Raw genomic sequence first — 14,382 nt, forward strand, 5'->3', positions numbered from 1 at the left:
TCCCCTACCATCCTATCCCCACCATCCTAGCCCCACCATCCTAGCCCTACCATCCTGCCTGACCTGTCAACAGGGCCTTTCAGTTTTCCAAATAAACCATGCACTTTAAACACCAGCCCCCAAGACTCCCCGGTCCCAGCTCCCATCACACTCCCTTCCCAAGACTCTGATTGCTCAAGGGACCCGGCTTATGTGGAATCGTTGGGTCCTTTTGATTCTGGCTTATTCAGGGTATTTCAGTTAGTATGACTTAACCTCATTCAGTACAACAAACTCAAGACTCATCCATGTCATCACTGGTCTGATTTTCCTCCTTTTAAAAATCTCAATTATATTCCTCAAAAAAAAATTTTTATAAAAAAAGAAAAGGCAATTGAGAATCTAATGCCAGTTACCCAGAGGCTTTGCAAATTGTCTTACAAAATCATAAGGTCTGGTTACCACAGGGACACAGTGTCCAGTGACACCACTGCCGATGACCCCTGACCTTTCCAGCTTCTCCACTACTGCCTGGTAAGCTGGGCTCCATTACTCCCAGCTGACCCACCCTTCCCTGCACATGCCCTGAATCCTTCACTCTGTTCCCCTGGCTGGGATGTCCTCGTTTCTTCCTAGTTCTGTTTATTGCAGCCTTGCCAAACCTGTGGAGCAAGCCTCTTTCTTAGCAATACTCTCTCCTTTGACCCCTGCTGTTTACTCCTTATCATCTTCCCCCTGGGTTGGGGAAGCAGCACTACCTCTCTCTGTGTGTCAGCTCATGAAGGTCGGTCTATAGGCCTCCTGCTTGCTTAGGTATTGGGATGTCAGGGAGCCTGAAGTGGCCCTCAGGCTCCGCCCAAGGCTGCAGAGGTGTGGTGTGAGAAGGGCCTTGAACTTCCTAAACACTCATCTCTTCCGAAAGGGCGAAGATGTGTTTTCAGGTCCCATGGGTTCTGGTTCAAGGTGGAGCTACAGTGGGGGCTGACACCAACACTCCCTTTTACCTTCAATGTCAAAAATATATTCTGGGCTCTTCCAGGGGAAAATACAGTGGACCACTGTGACCTCCAGGGAAAAAGTCCCAAGAGTGTCAGGTGTGTCTTACAAGGTGGGATGTGGGCATCTGAATAGGAGGACCCAAGAGAGGAAAACTCTGCCCCCAAAAGAACTTTTGTAGCTGCAATCCCATCTTCAGGAAGCTGGGCTAAGGGATCTGTGTCAAGGTCCAGGGCATACCCTGTATCCATAAAAGAAAACAAAGTGTGGGTCACTTACCCTGCTCACCTTGACTTCCCAAGGCCACAGCCCTGGCTAGGTTAATGTTTCCTTGTACCAGAACCAGCTGAATCATGCTTACACAACAGAGGGAAAAGGTGTTCTGGCCATCTGCTCACCTGTGCTGTGCCTCTGAGCCAGACAGCCCCTCCAAACACCTCAGGATCAAGCAGTAGCCCTCCCCCCCCCCATTCCCCTCCATCCTCTATCCCTTCGTTCCTTCCATCTCCTTACCCACAACCTAGAGAATGGCCAGTACATGCCATTCTTCCTGGGAACCTAGTCACAAGGCCCTACAGAGAGCGCCAACAGTTATCCTGGCAGTAACTGCCCACCCACGCCCCCGGGAAGGCCTCTTCAGCATCCTTAGTAGAGATGGTGGCTTTAAGACAAAATGGTGCATCCCTGCTCCCATAGAAAGATGAAAACAAAACAAAACCACGGGAACTATGACACTAGAGTGTGGTTTGTGCTGGGGCACACATGCCACGCTCATGCAACTGCTGGGCACTGCTGGCACGGTGCCGTGGGGTGGCCATTCCATGAGTACCACATAGGGATGGGACGCAGGCTGGCTCTTCCACTCTCTGATCTCAAACCTGTTTCTCTGTCTGCCTGTGAAGGCATGGATCCAGAATCCACACAATATGATTCCGCCAGTTTTCATTTGTTTAAAACAAGTCCGTATATCCAGCCCATACGGGAAGAAATGAGACTCCACAGGCCCTAAGGAAGGAGTTTGTAAAACTGCCATGGCCTGTGTGCCAGCCACAGTCATTCACATTTCCCCCACATGCAGAACCAACTCATGGATCTGGGCACTATGAAGGGAACCATAATCCCACACTTGGGAGGCAGAAGCAGGAAGTTGCCCAAGTCAAAGCCAGCATGGGAAACATTCACTCAGAAAACAAATATTCACCCCTCCTCACTTCCTCTAAAACCCATCAACTGCAGTTCGCAGTTGCAGTCCAGGACTGCCCTCCAGAAGAAATGACAGAGAGGACCTCAAAGGCAAGAGCAAGAGCCAAATCCATTCATACCCAAAACCTGCATCTACTCAGGGCTCAGATGCAGCCTGGCATCTCGTTGCAGTCCTTCAAGTGTGGCCCCTGGGGCCAGGTATCCCAGCATGGGGACAAGCCTAGGGCAAGCACTTTGCTGTTCAAAGTAAAAGGTGAAGGTGATGGTGAGTCCTGTACTCTTCTGCCTTTTGAGCTCCTCTCTCAGTTGTCCTTCAGGAAAAGTAGCCTAGGTCTGCACTACAACCTTCAGGAATCATGGACTTCTGCATGCTCTTTACCATCCCCAGGAGTTAGGATGCTCCCATTAACACACATCTTCAGGGAAGCTGTCCCTACTGCAGCCCTTGGGGAGGGGCCTCTAATTGTTTTTCTTGACCTTCCAATTGCAGTTTGAGCAATCTTAGGCCACCCACAGGAGTATGAGATGATACGGCCTCATGCTTTCTGCCAGTTGAATTTGGTGAGTCAGTGCCGTCTTCATTCAGTGCTCTTGCTAACCCTGCGCATCCTCCCTGTCCCTTCTCTCCAACGTGAGAGAAGGTATGTCTTGGTATGTCTTGTCTGAACCTCATTGTAGCAGCTGATCTCGATTGTCTTTATGGGATGTCAGGTCTCCATGGAAACAAATCTCTGGGCACAACTGCGAAGGAATGTATAGATTCAAGTTAATGAAAACCCACCTTAAGTGTGTGGGCTGAGGTTCAGTATTGCATAAAAAAGAGAGAGGGAGCTGAACACAGAATTCATCAGTCTCTACTTCCTGATCTCAGATGTAAGGTGACCAGAGCTGCCTCACTCTCTGCCACCATGCCTTCACCACCATGGACCACGCCCTCAAACCATGAGCACTGACAGCCCTTCCTTCCTTTTGTTGGGCATTTTCTTTTCTTTTTTGTAAATGAGAAAAACATAGAGGTCTCCCTATTACTACAGGGAATTTTGCTTATGTCCCCTCATTATAGAATGGATCCCCTCAGATTTTCTGATGCCTCCTTGGGACAGTCAGCCTCCAGGCTGTTCTTTGGGGGAGATTCCATCACCTACCCTTCTGCCAACTCCATTTCAGCACCAGAGCAAGAAGCACGCCAAGACCCTGAATTTTAATCACATAACCTTCGATTTTTACCCCTTCTGCCAGCTCACACACCGCTCAGTGTTGGAAAATTTTGAGGCCAGGATCATCTCACACTCCTGTGGGTGGCCTAAGATTGATCAAACTGCAATTGGAAGGTCATAAAGGAAAATTAGAGAGCCCTCCCCAGGGGCGGCAGTTACGGACAGCTTCCCTGAAGATGTGTGTTACTGGGAACATCCTAACTCCTGGGGATAGTAAATAGCATGCAGAAGTTCACAATTCCTGAAGGTTGGTGTATGCATAGGACAGTAGAGGCCTGGAGAACAAGGCCAAAAGGCCTCAGCTAGGAACCACCATAATCCTGCCTGTGCTGGCACAAAGGAAAAATACATGCACTGAATCAGTCAACAAACATTTGTTGAGCAACTTCTCTGTGCCTTGGGAATGAAACAGTAAAGACCACTCTTGCATTTCCTGCCCACAGAGAGCTTACACGGTAGGGGAGGGGGCAGGGGGTGCCATGGATATGTTTAGTTTCTCTGTGGGCAATAACTGGGGGTGGCAGGGCATGGAGGAACCTAGAAGGCTCTTAGGTTGTGTGGAGGGATACAGCGTGTTTGGGCTGAGCGCCTAGAACCTGACGTTGGTAGGCTGGTAGAGACAGGTGCCTGCTATCACAACCGGAGGGCAGAGTCCATGCAAAGGTTGTGGTTAGAGCCAGCCCGGCAGACTGAAGGGGTAGGAAAGGGCCTCCAGAAGTGGTTTTTTGTGGTAGGGCTGGTGGGGATGGGGACGGGGCGGGGGGTGCTCCGGAAGGGAGCCTGCAGGACAGAGCTTTGGTCTGAAAGTGATGGACAGGTTACTGGAGCCTGTATTCTCTTCTGACTTACCTCTACCGGAAGGACCATGACCCTGCCTGGGGAGGGTCTGTGGCACCCAGACAAGGTGGAAGGGCCAGCAGAGAGGGGAACATCTGAGAAGAAAACCAGAGTCAGGGCTGGAGAGATGGCTCAGTGGTTAAGAGTACTGTCTGTTCTTCTAAAAGACCTGGGTTCAATTCCCAGTACCCATATGGGAGCTTACAACTGTCTGGATTGCTAATTCCAAGGGGTTTGACACCTTCACCCTAATGCACATGAAATAAAATTAAATAAATTATATTTTAAAAATTTTAAAAAGAAGAAGAAGGAGGAAAGAAAACCAGAGTCTGTGAAGAAGTGGGAAGGGCATGAGTTTGGAAGCTCAGGCCCACCAGAACACAGCCCCAGGTCCATAGCCGGTGGGTGATCTTATTTGCCTCAGTCCACAGCACAGAAGTTCTTGCTTATCACTCTTGGGTGCAGGAAATGACCTAGGTAATGCAAAGCCTTTTTTAACGTGCTAGGAGTGCTTTATAGGTGTCCTGTGTCACCATGAATGCAGGGACCAGGCCACATAGCGGGGCTAACCCTCCGACTCCCCTCCCATGGGTCCCGCCTCCAGCAGGTTAGGTCTTAACTGTGCAAGACTAGAAGGCGGATCCCGCCTCCTCTCCTCTTCGCTGTTGGATTTCTGCCATCTTCAGTCTGAGAAGCTCACTGCCGTCCCATTGTGCCGTCCAGTCAGGTGAGTCAGCAGCTGGCTCTGGACGGTGGGTGGCCAGCTGGGCTCCAGGGATCCTGGGCCTGAAGCTGGAATGGGGTACAGGTAGGTCTCCAACCCAGCGAGAGATACTCAGCTTTTTGAGGACTGGCCTGTGGCTTCAAGGTGCTTTGTAGACGACGGCGGCCCGTTTTGCAGAAAGGAAAGCTGGGGCCCTCTGGGGAGCAAGGTACTTGTGAATGGACGGCCTGTACTGGGTTCTGCTAGTCCACTTTCCAGAGCCCTCACCCCATTCACAGGACTAGGAGAGGATCCCCCGATTGGTCGTATCTGGGGGCCTGGCCTGAGGGCCTCCTGCGATTGGAAGGATTCGGGCTGAGCGTGCTCCTCGTGTCCGCCCCTCCGCTTTGTGTGGAGGAGGAGCTCTGACCCCAACCCGCCCCCGCACAAGACAAGAGCTTGTGAAGGGGTGTAGGAGCTCACTTGCCCTGGTGCGGACAGACCTTCGCAGCTAGCAGGTACTTCTGAGTTGCAAGCCCAGGGCTCTGGGCTGGTAATCCTGTTCTCCTTACTCCCCCACTTTGACCTTGGGTAAGTTTCTTTTGTTTTTCTTGTTTCTGAGCAAGGCACCCAGAGCCGCTCTGCTGCAGGGAGGCGCTGAACCTTGGAACCATAGCTCCTGCCCTGAAAAAACATAGCTCCTGCCCTTCTTTTTTTGGGAGCTGGGGAAGGGGGTCCGTGAGTAGCCCTGGCTGTCCTGGACCTAGCTCTGTAGATCAGGCTGGCCTTGAACTCAGAGATCCGTCTGTCGATTCTCTCAAAAGTGCTGGAATTAAAGGCATGCATCACCATGCCAGGCTCATACCCTGGGAAGTTTCTTAAGAGCAGCTGACTCTTGGCTTCTGGTCTGTAAAATAGAGAGGTACGGTGGCTAACAGTGCACCTCTCCTGAGGTTTCTGGCGAATTCTGATCCGAGGAAGCTGCTGCTGAGTGTTGGCACTGTCCTCTGTCTTGATAAGTTCTCCATGCCCAGGAGAGAGCAGGGTCAAATTTAACAGAGGTGCTTGAGATCCAGCGGAGGTGACAGTTCACTTAGGAGCTGAAGTCCTCGGGCTTGAGAGATAAGTTACTCTACTTTGCCCTGTTTGCCACACCCAGGATCATGGAATCGTCTGACTGATCTCGACGCTCTGAGGGACATATCCATCCCCTGCCTGGAGTGCAGGCAAAGAGGCTATCACATGAGAAGGCCAGCCTTGCACAGTTGTGGAAAGGGGTCCTGTGTATCCTAGCAGAATGCCTGGCCGTGGGATGGTTCATGACGTGGGCGGTTCATGACTGCCACCAGGTCTGCCCCCAGCCTGAGACACCGACAGCTATAGAACAGAGGACTCCTACTACTGCTCTGCTGACCTGACCCAGGCCTGGAAGAGGGCACTGCAGGGCAGGAGCTCTCCAGAGTCCCTAGACCCTGAAGTTCCAAGGCCACACTAGCCCCTGGGGGTATCCCTTCACAAGAAGACCCGTCTGGGAGGCTGCACTCCCTATCCTTGGGGCTCAGTAGGCCCTCTGGCCCCTCCCCTGGTATCTGTGTGGCCAAAGGCAAGCCTTAAGTGAGGGTCCTGGCTTCATTTTCCTTCCTCTTCCTACCTTCTCGTCCCTGGACTGTGGTGATGGCTGATCCGCAGCTCCCCTGACTGGCCCTCTGCAGCCAGAAGTGGAGTTTGGTTTTGCTTTTGTTTGCTTGTATTTTACTCCTTTAGTCTTTCTGAACAGTAGATGTTCACGGGGGAAGGAGGCAGGTGTGGTAGCAGTCCAGATCTGAAATCTCAGCACTCAAGAGGCTGAGGTGAAAGGATGGGAAATGCAAGGGCAGCCTGGACTGTGCGCTGAAACTCCCTTGAAAGGGGACACACACACCAAACCACAGACACCCCCACACACTGACACACATTACTGCTTTGGGAAACTGCAGGGAGCTGTTATCTGCTGGAACATTTTGGCTCACATATTCCCAGCCAGCAACAGTTTGCTACATCCTAATAGCATGGCCTACAAACTACAATACACCGCAGCGTGAAACCCACCTGCTGTCCTGTGGCCCTCCCATGGTTATAAGGGAAATAACCAACTCAGGACCAAGCTATTTTTCCATGTTACCTGCAGAGAATTTGCACACACTTACTGTTTTCCCATAGCCTCGCCGGCACAGCGTATTCGTATTATTTTCACCACCTGTCAGTTTTACGGGCGGATATATATGCCATGTTCGACTCTTTGTTTTTCCCATTGACTGTGATTTGAACATGCCTTTGTCTGTTGGCTCTAAGTTTTTCCTTTTAGTAAATTGCTTTATCTGTGACATTCATCATGTTCAGTTTGCATTTCCACTCTTAGAGCCAGACCTGTACAGCCCTTAACACAGTCTTTCACCCCCCCTTCTCCCCTCTCTTCAACTCCTCCTTTTCCTTCTTCTCTTCCTCTTCCATTTTTGAGACAGGGTCTCATGTAGCCCAGGTTGGCCCCAAATTCTCTAGTAGCTGAGGATGACCTTGAACTCCCGTCTTCCTGCTTCCACCTCCCAAGAGCTGTGCTACCAGCCTTCTCCGGTACACTTGGCTTCTGTGACTCCAGGCATGAAGCTTTATGCACACTCGGCTGGCAGTCTACCAGCTGAGCTGCCACCTTACCTTTTTTGAGCAAAATGTAGGCTGGAGAGCTATATTTTGTTCCCTTTAATTAATAATCAACGTTCAGAATTTGTTTTAGGTTTATGGAAAAACTGAGGGCAGAGCTGGGTCCCCATATGTTCACTCTGCCCATGCCTTCCCTTGTTAAACATTTACCATGCTGTGGGAGCCGATGCCAGCAAATCAGCAGAGGCTGTTGTATGGTGTTTGTGTGTTCTTCAGGTTTGAGGTGTGTAAGGACGTGTATACACCCTTGCAGTCTTTGATCCCAGGAATGTTCTCCACCCCACCATCCTCTCCTCAGCCCTGGCAACCACTCATCTTTTTTGTTACTATCTCTGGTACCCTGGTTTGACTTTTCAGAGTGCTGTGCAGTTGTGATCAGAGTGGATGGCTCCTTTGCAGATTAGCTTCTTTCACTCAGCGGTTTGCATTTAGGTGTCTTGAGCATCTTTTCACAACTTCCTAGCACATGTTCTCTCTGTTCTTGGTTATATCTGAACCCCATCACACAGGATTTTTTTTTTTTCTGTTCACTCTAATGGTGTCGTAGTTGTTTCCAGGTTTGGTCAGCTGTAAGTAATGCTGCTGTCAACGTTTGCATGTGGGGCTTTACATGGACATTAGTTTTCTGTCCATTTGAAGAAATACCAAACTCTAGATAGGGTTTTTATCCTTGTGATGAAGCACCATGACCAACAGCAACTCCAGGAGGAAAGGGTTTACTTGGCATATGCTTCATCTTTACTGTTCTTCATCAAAGGAAGTTAAGAACCCAAAGAGGGCAGGAACCCAGAGGCAGGAGCTGGTGCAGAGGTCATACAGGGGTGCCGCTTACTGGCTTGCTCCACATGGCCTGCTCAGCCTGCTTTCTTATAGAACCCAGGACCACCAGCCCAGAGGTGGCCCCACCCACAATGAGCCGGGCCCTTCTGCATCCATCACTAATTAAGAAAATGCCACTTAGGTTTGCCTACAGCCTGATTGTTTGGAGGCATTTTCTCAGTTGAGGTTCCCTCCTCTTCAGTACTCTAACTTGTGTCAAGTTGCTATAAAAGTAGCTGGCACAGAGTGGGTTCTGGAACCCGTAGTTAAAGTGATCTTTGCATTAGAACAGGAAAACTTTTGGGAACTGGAGAGCACTTGCTGCTCTTGCAGAGGACCTTAATTCTGTTCCCAGCACCCAAGCCAGGCAGCTCACAACCTCTTATGTCTCTAGCCCCAGGGAAATGTGGTGCCACCTTCTGGCCTCCACAGGCTCTGCAGTTTGATGGCTTAGATCTTCATTAGCTTCTGTTTGAATTGTTTTCCTTCTGTTTGAGTTTTGAGGGTCTGCTGTTCTTTCTCAGGTTTCCAAGTTTATGGATTCTTATTTTATTTTCTTGATGAAGTCTTTTAGAAGTAGAATTATTTAACTGAATGAGGTAAGACTTAATTCTTCTTTTCATGAGCTCTCTGGCGCTGTGCTTTGAAAGCTGTTGATGAATGTTGATGAATTCAAGGCTGTCCATGTTTCTCTTATTATCTCTGAGAGGCTTTTAACCTCAGGTCTATGATCCATTTGGACTTGATTTTTGTGAAGGTTGTGCAACGTTTGAGCCAGCATGGCCTCCTGTGACATTTTCACACACTCACCCCTGAACGTTCACACTCCCACAGGCTAGTGAGATGGGGAGGGAAGCAGACATGGGTTTGGGTCTGAAAGGCTCGTATGTGAAGTTGGGCCAAGCAGACAGGCGTCCCTGCTCTGTGCTGTGAGAGCTCTGGGTGTTTGGTGACCAACAGGCGTTTCGGGGTGTTCCTTGCAGCAGCATGCTGTGGAAAGCACATGTGTGAAGCAAATGTGTGAAATTCATGAGGCTGCTTCACACTGAGGTTTCTGCACTTCTGAGCTGGTGAAGCTTACAGGTTTTTTTTCCCTTAAACCAGGCATATGTGGTAAATGGACAATTTAAGGAAGGATACCAGTGAGAACCCAGGATTTACGGGAAGGTAGTGAACTTAGGAGCCATCACACTCACTGAGTTCTGCTTCGTTCCCTCCGCCCTCTCCTCAGCCTTTCCCTTTGGTACCGCCCCAACCCCCCAGTCCCTCTGTGCTGTGAGCCTGATGTTAAGCGAAGCTTGTTTTTGTCCCTCTTGTGGCTTCTGGGCCTGGTGTAATAAGCCTGGCACAGCCTCAAGAGAAGTGTGGTAGCTTTCTCATTAACATCGAGGTAACAGAGGTTTAACGGACAGTGACCCAGGTCACAGAACTGGTCAGTTCCAGGCTATGTTCTAAAATAGCTCTGAGGACTTGCAGCAGGTTTGTGACAATTTGCAGGGATTAATGAAGGGACCCACTAAAACTACAGTGACTGAGCCACCAGCTGTCGCCAGAGTCTTCACATTCACAGATGTCAGGATTACCCATGTCCCCTGGCCACCTTGCAAAGTGGCCATCTTCCCAAAACAGCCTCCTGTTCATGGAACCCCAAAGATGACCAAGGCAGGGAAAGCACCTGCTGGAACCTGGGCTGTTTCCCCCTGATTCCAAAGAGCCCTTTCTAACCCTTCTACTGCTCCTTCAACAGGTGCCTTCCAAACCTTTTGTTGACATGAAGATTGCAGTAATCGGGCAGAGCCTGTTTGGCCAGGAGGTTTACTGCCAGCTGAGGAAGGAGGGCCATGAGGTGGTGGGTGTATTCACCATCCCAGACAAGGATGGGAAAGCAGATCCCCTGGGTGAGTGAGCAGTTCAGGGATAGGGAGGGGCATGGGGGGAAACTCCACCTCTGGGAACAGAGGTGCTACAGTGGGCAGTGGGTAAAGTCTGGGGGCTCATGGTGCAGCCCTTGCCAGAGGGCACTCACACACCTTCCACCCTGAATCCATGCTGATGCCAAGTGGCTGCTGGACTGCCCTGGAATAAAGTGACTGTGGGGTGGGATCAGTGTCCTGACCAAGGGCCATGGAGAAGCCCAGCTTGTCCCGTGCACCTCTCTTAACTTCTCTGACCCAAGCACCTAATCTCTGAAGGGCTCCTGACAATGGTCACCTGGGATTGTCAGCTCACCGTCTCTGGGGCTCTGTTAGCTCTGAGTACTCAGCTCACTCCTAGGGTTCCTGAAACAGCAGAGTGTGTGGAGCTGAGAGGTTTCCCTTTTAGCATCTTCCAGGTGCTGCTACCTCCTTGGGGAGGAGACACTTGGGGAGCAGGAGCTCAGCGCCCAGGATGCTGGGGCCTCCGTATGATAAACAGACCCTTATCAGGCCTGATGGAGGAAGACTGTAGAGCACACAGGAGACTGAGAGTAGGAAGGCTGCTTTGTGGGACCAGCCAAATCTAGGACAGTGTCCTGGACTCTGAAGTGACCGCTGGACTCTGCACTACCACTGCTGGTGCCTGCCAGGCCACAGCCTGCAACTGACCACAGCATGATATACATGACCCCACAGCCTGAGCTCTGCAAACAGACACTAGCGGTGACCAGACAATTCTGCTCCAAGTGCCAGCCCAGGCCTGGTTGGGACCACTGCTTGGCCTTGACTGTGGATGGCCTACAGGAGTGTCTCACTGGCCACAAGGAGGCTGCTCTGGATGTATAGTTTGACCTACTCTCATCCAGCTTGTCACATTACAAAACAGATTTGTCCTGGTGTTCAGCTGGCACTTGGAGCAGAAATTGTCTTTTTTTTTTTTTTTCTTTTTTATTTACCCTGGGACATGGGATGGTGTCATCCACATTCTGGTGACTCTCCTCCTCTTTTCAGTTAGCACCTTGGAAACACCCTCATAGACTTACCTGAAGTGTGCCTCCTGCTGATTTCAAACCTGATGACTTTGACTTACGTAGACTAGCCCTCACCTCAGACATGGTGGTCAAGATGAGGAAAGATAGAAGGGTCAGGCCAGCCAAAGGAAGACATTACAACAGGAGTTCTCTCAAGAGAATTGCTAAGGATATTCATAAGTACTGAAGGACAGAGAGCCCTGCAGGGTCAGGGTTGTGCCTTCCAAAGGCAGCTGCTACAACCAGGCTGAGGGTAAGAGGCTATGGGGCTATGTAAGAAATTGGGCCTGTAAGGAGGCAGGAGAGGCCCTACAGGCTAGGGCTGGGCCTCCAGGCTGCAGGTGTGAGGAGTAGAGCGTGTACATTGGGGCCAAGTCTGCAGGCTGGGAGCGAGGACTCAGCAGCTCTGGGAAGGAACTGCTGTAGCTGGGATGAGACATCCTTGGGTGCCAAGGGACAGGCCCCCCACAGGAAGGACCAAACCCTTTCCCCACCCTTCTTGTCCTCCTCCCTCCAGCCTTTCCACCTCTGACAAGGTGGGACAAGGGAGAGATCTAGGGTGGAAAGGGAGGGAAAGAGAAGAAAGGGAGAGGAAAAGGAGAGAGAGTGAGGGAGAGGAGGAAGATGTAGTGTTGGACATAGCTAGGCCTCTGGAAAGGCCAGTGATGAGAGTGGCTATTGGGGACCTGTGGAATCTGGACAAGAAGGGCACTTGGAGACCTCAGTGCTCAGCAGATGGCAGCATCCAGGCAGGAAAGTTCCTGCCCATCACTCATGCTTGTCCAGCAGTGCCCTACCCACATCCTAGCAGAGCTTTGCTGGGCAGTGGGAACAGGAAAGGGCACCAGGAGCAGACCAGTGGCCACAGGGTAAGCTCCCAGTGAGTGGATGGCACAGAGACGGCAGTCTCTCACTTGTTCTCTCCACAGGCCTGGAGGCTGAGAAGGATGGTGTGCCCGTCTTCAAGTTCCCTCGGTGGCGGGCTCGAGGGCAGGCTCTGCCTGAGGTGGTGGCCAAATACCAGGCTCTAGGTGCAGAGCTCAACGTGCTGCCCTTCTGCAGCCAGTTCATACCCATGGAGGTCATCAACGGCCCCCGGCACGGCTCCATCATCTACCACCCATCTCTGCTACCCAGGCACCGAGGGGCTTCGGCCATCAACTGGTAAGATGAGGTTCACCCCCAATCTGCTGGTGTGTCATCCTCCTTCAGCCTGAAACGTCTCTCTGGGGCAGTCAAGCGCATTGCACAGGTGCCTGTCCTGTACTGCCATGCGTCTCCCTGAAAAGCACAGTCAGGAGTGTAAAGACAGCATGCTTGCCCCTGGCGGTGGCGCACACCTTGAATCCCTGCACTCAGGAGGCAGAGGCATGAGGATCTCTGAGTTTGAGGTCAGTCTGGTCTACAGAGGGAGTTCCAGGACGGCCAGAGCTACACAGAGAAAACCTGCCTCGAAAAACAAAAAAAAGAACATGTTTTGCAGCAGTGAGATCAGGAGCTCCGTTGGTGCTGCACGTGTGCAGGGGGCTGTTCTAGGGTGTCTCAGAGGCTGCGGAGAGCCAGGCTTCTGTGTTCTCATCCCACCTGTCATGGGGGCTGCTGCTGGAAGCAGAATACGTCAAGCATGTAGCTGGCATGGTTGGTGAACATAAACACTGTTTCCTTTCTTCCCTTCTATAGGATCAGATGTCGGCCCTCCTAGGGGAGGAGGTGGCCCTCTGGTGAGTGGCAGAGGCCAAGGGGCAGCTCCCAGGGTCTGTGACACATTTCCCTCCTATCCTCCAGGACCCTCATTCACGGAGATAAGAGAGGGGGCTTCACCATCTTCTGGGCTGATGATGGTCTGGACACTGGGGACCTTCTGCTCCAGAGGGAGTGTGAGGTGCTTCCAGACGACACCGTGAGCACCCTCTACAACCGTTTCCTCTTTCCGGAGGGCATCAAAGGGATGGTAAGGCTGAGGACTGGCCACACCTGCCCCTCCCATCACACATCTGCCCTGACACAGGCTCTCCACTCTTGCTTCCGCTGCCCTCCCTAATCCCCTCTGGCCAGTCCAATTTCAGGACCCCCTGAAAGGGGGTGCTCACTCTTCAGGATCTCAAAGACATGGGATAACGAACATGAAGGAACTGTGGGCAGAGCCCAGCTCAAAAGGGTGTTACCCCAAAAAGGCATCTTTGATTGGGGTCATTGACTAGACAAGTACAGGGGCAGGATGGGCCAGGTGTGCTTGAACCCAAAAGCCACCTTGGGTCACTGGGTTCTCACACTTTAATTTGGCTCCTTTTCTGTTTAGTTCATTTTATCCTCAGGTCAGGTGCTCTGTATGAGATGAAAGATCATTGACTCCTAAATCTACGCTTATTCCCTATTCCTTGGGGTGACATTTCTCCAAGATACACAGGGAAGACACTGGACAGCTTGGGGTCCTGTGATTTGCTGACTTGGTCACCGGGCATGGCAATGGAATACTCTGATTTGTGGGGGGTTCTTCAAAGACCGTAGCTAGCAGAGTGTCAATCCGGGGAGGCAAGAAGGAAATTCGGTTCACCATGACTCAGTAGCTGGTGTTGGTTCAAACTTCGAGATTATTTTAGGCATATTTAAGAACAGCACAATTTAGTGGGAAAAAAAAAATTCCTCGTGACAATTAACACTGAGTGCACACTAAAGCTTAAGACGTGACTACATCGAAACTCTTAGCATGTAACATCTTCCATAAAGATAGGTTCTGTAGATTGAGGTAAAACAAGTTCATGATAAGGGTCTCCAGGAGGATGTGGTGTGGTTTCAGCCACACAGATAGCATAGCACAAATGTCACCAGGCTATTAACCATGTCCTTGCTGAGACTTCTGCGCAGAGAACCAGTTATTATGCATCTCTCTGTTTGAAGAGGCACACCTGCATGGTTTTTGTAGTTGTTTTGGTTTGGTTTGGTTTGGTTTGGTTTGGTTTGGTTTGGTTTGGTTTGGTTTGGTT

The 14,382-nt window shown here is 51.0% G+C and overlaps 1 protein-coding gene and 1 long non-coding RNA gene across 6 annotated transcripts in view; one reads left to right on the forward strand and one right to left on the reverse strand.

The window, feature by feature from the left end:
- Positions 1 to 1,920: 1,920 nt before the first annotated feature.
- On the reverse strand, positions 1,921 to 4,932 carry LOC129684374 (uncharacterized). 2 transcript variants are annotated; one of them, XR_008721315.1, is made up of 4 exons: positions 4,853 to 4,932; positions 4,245 to 4,327; positions 3,324 to 3,496; positions 1,921 to 2,919 (listed from the first exon to the last, which is right to left on the reverse strand). It is a non-coding gene; the product is annotated as an uncharacterized LOC129684374 (long non-coding RNA). The 2 variants fall into 2 exon arrangements; XR_008721314.1 differs by lacking the exons at positions 1,921 to 2,919; positions 3,324 to 3,496; positions 4,245 to 4,327 and adding an exon at positions 4,496 to 4,705 and having other exon boundaries at positions 4,853 to 4,924.
- The window catches only part of Aldh1l1 (aldehyde dehydrogenase 1 family member L1), a 46,603-nt gene continuing 37,103 nt past the window's right edge, over positions 4,883 to 14,382 (forward strand). Inside the window, exons 1-4 of one of the 4 annotated variants that reach the window (XM_055617519.1) lie at positions 4,883 to 4,959; positions 10,199 to 10,349; positions 12,328 to 12,562; positions 13,184 to 13,349. In XM_055617519.1, coding sequence (XP_055473494.1) covers positions 10,223 to 10,349; positions 12,328 to 12,562; positions 13,184 to 13,349 — 528 coding nt within the window. In that variant the 5' untranslated portion in view covers positions 4,883 to 4,959; positions 10,199 to 10,222. Of the gene's footprint in view, positions 4,960 to 5,091; positions 5,165 to 5,371; positions 5,527 to 10,198; positions 10,350 to 12,327; positions 12,563 to 13,183; positions 13,350 to 14,382 lie in introns of those variants that run through there. The other 3 variants (XM_055617520.1, XM_055617517.1, XM_055617516.1) reach the window with 3 other exon arrangements.

This window comes from Psammomys obesus, unplaced genomic scaffold (genome assembly GCF_907164565.1).
Source record: "Psammomys obesus unplaced genomic scaffold, mPsaObe1.curated_primary_1811, whole genome shotgun sequence".
Classification (NCBI taxonomy): Eukaryota; Metazoa; Chordata; class Mammalia; order Rodentia; family Muridae; genus Psammomys; species Psammomys obesus.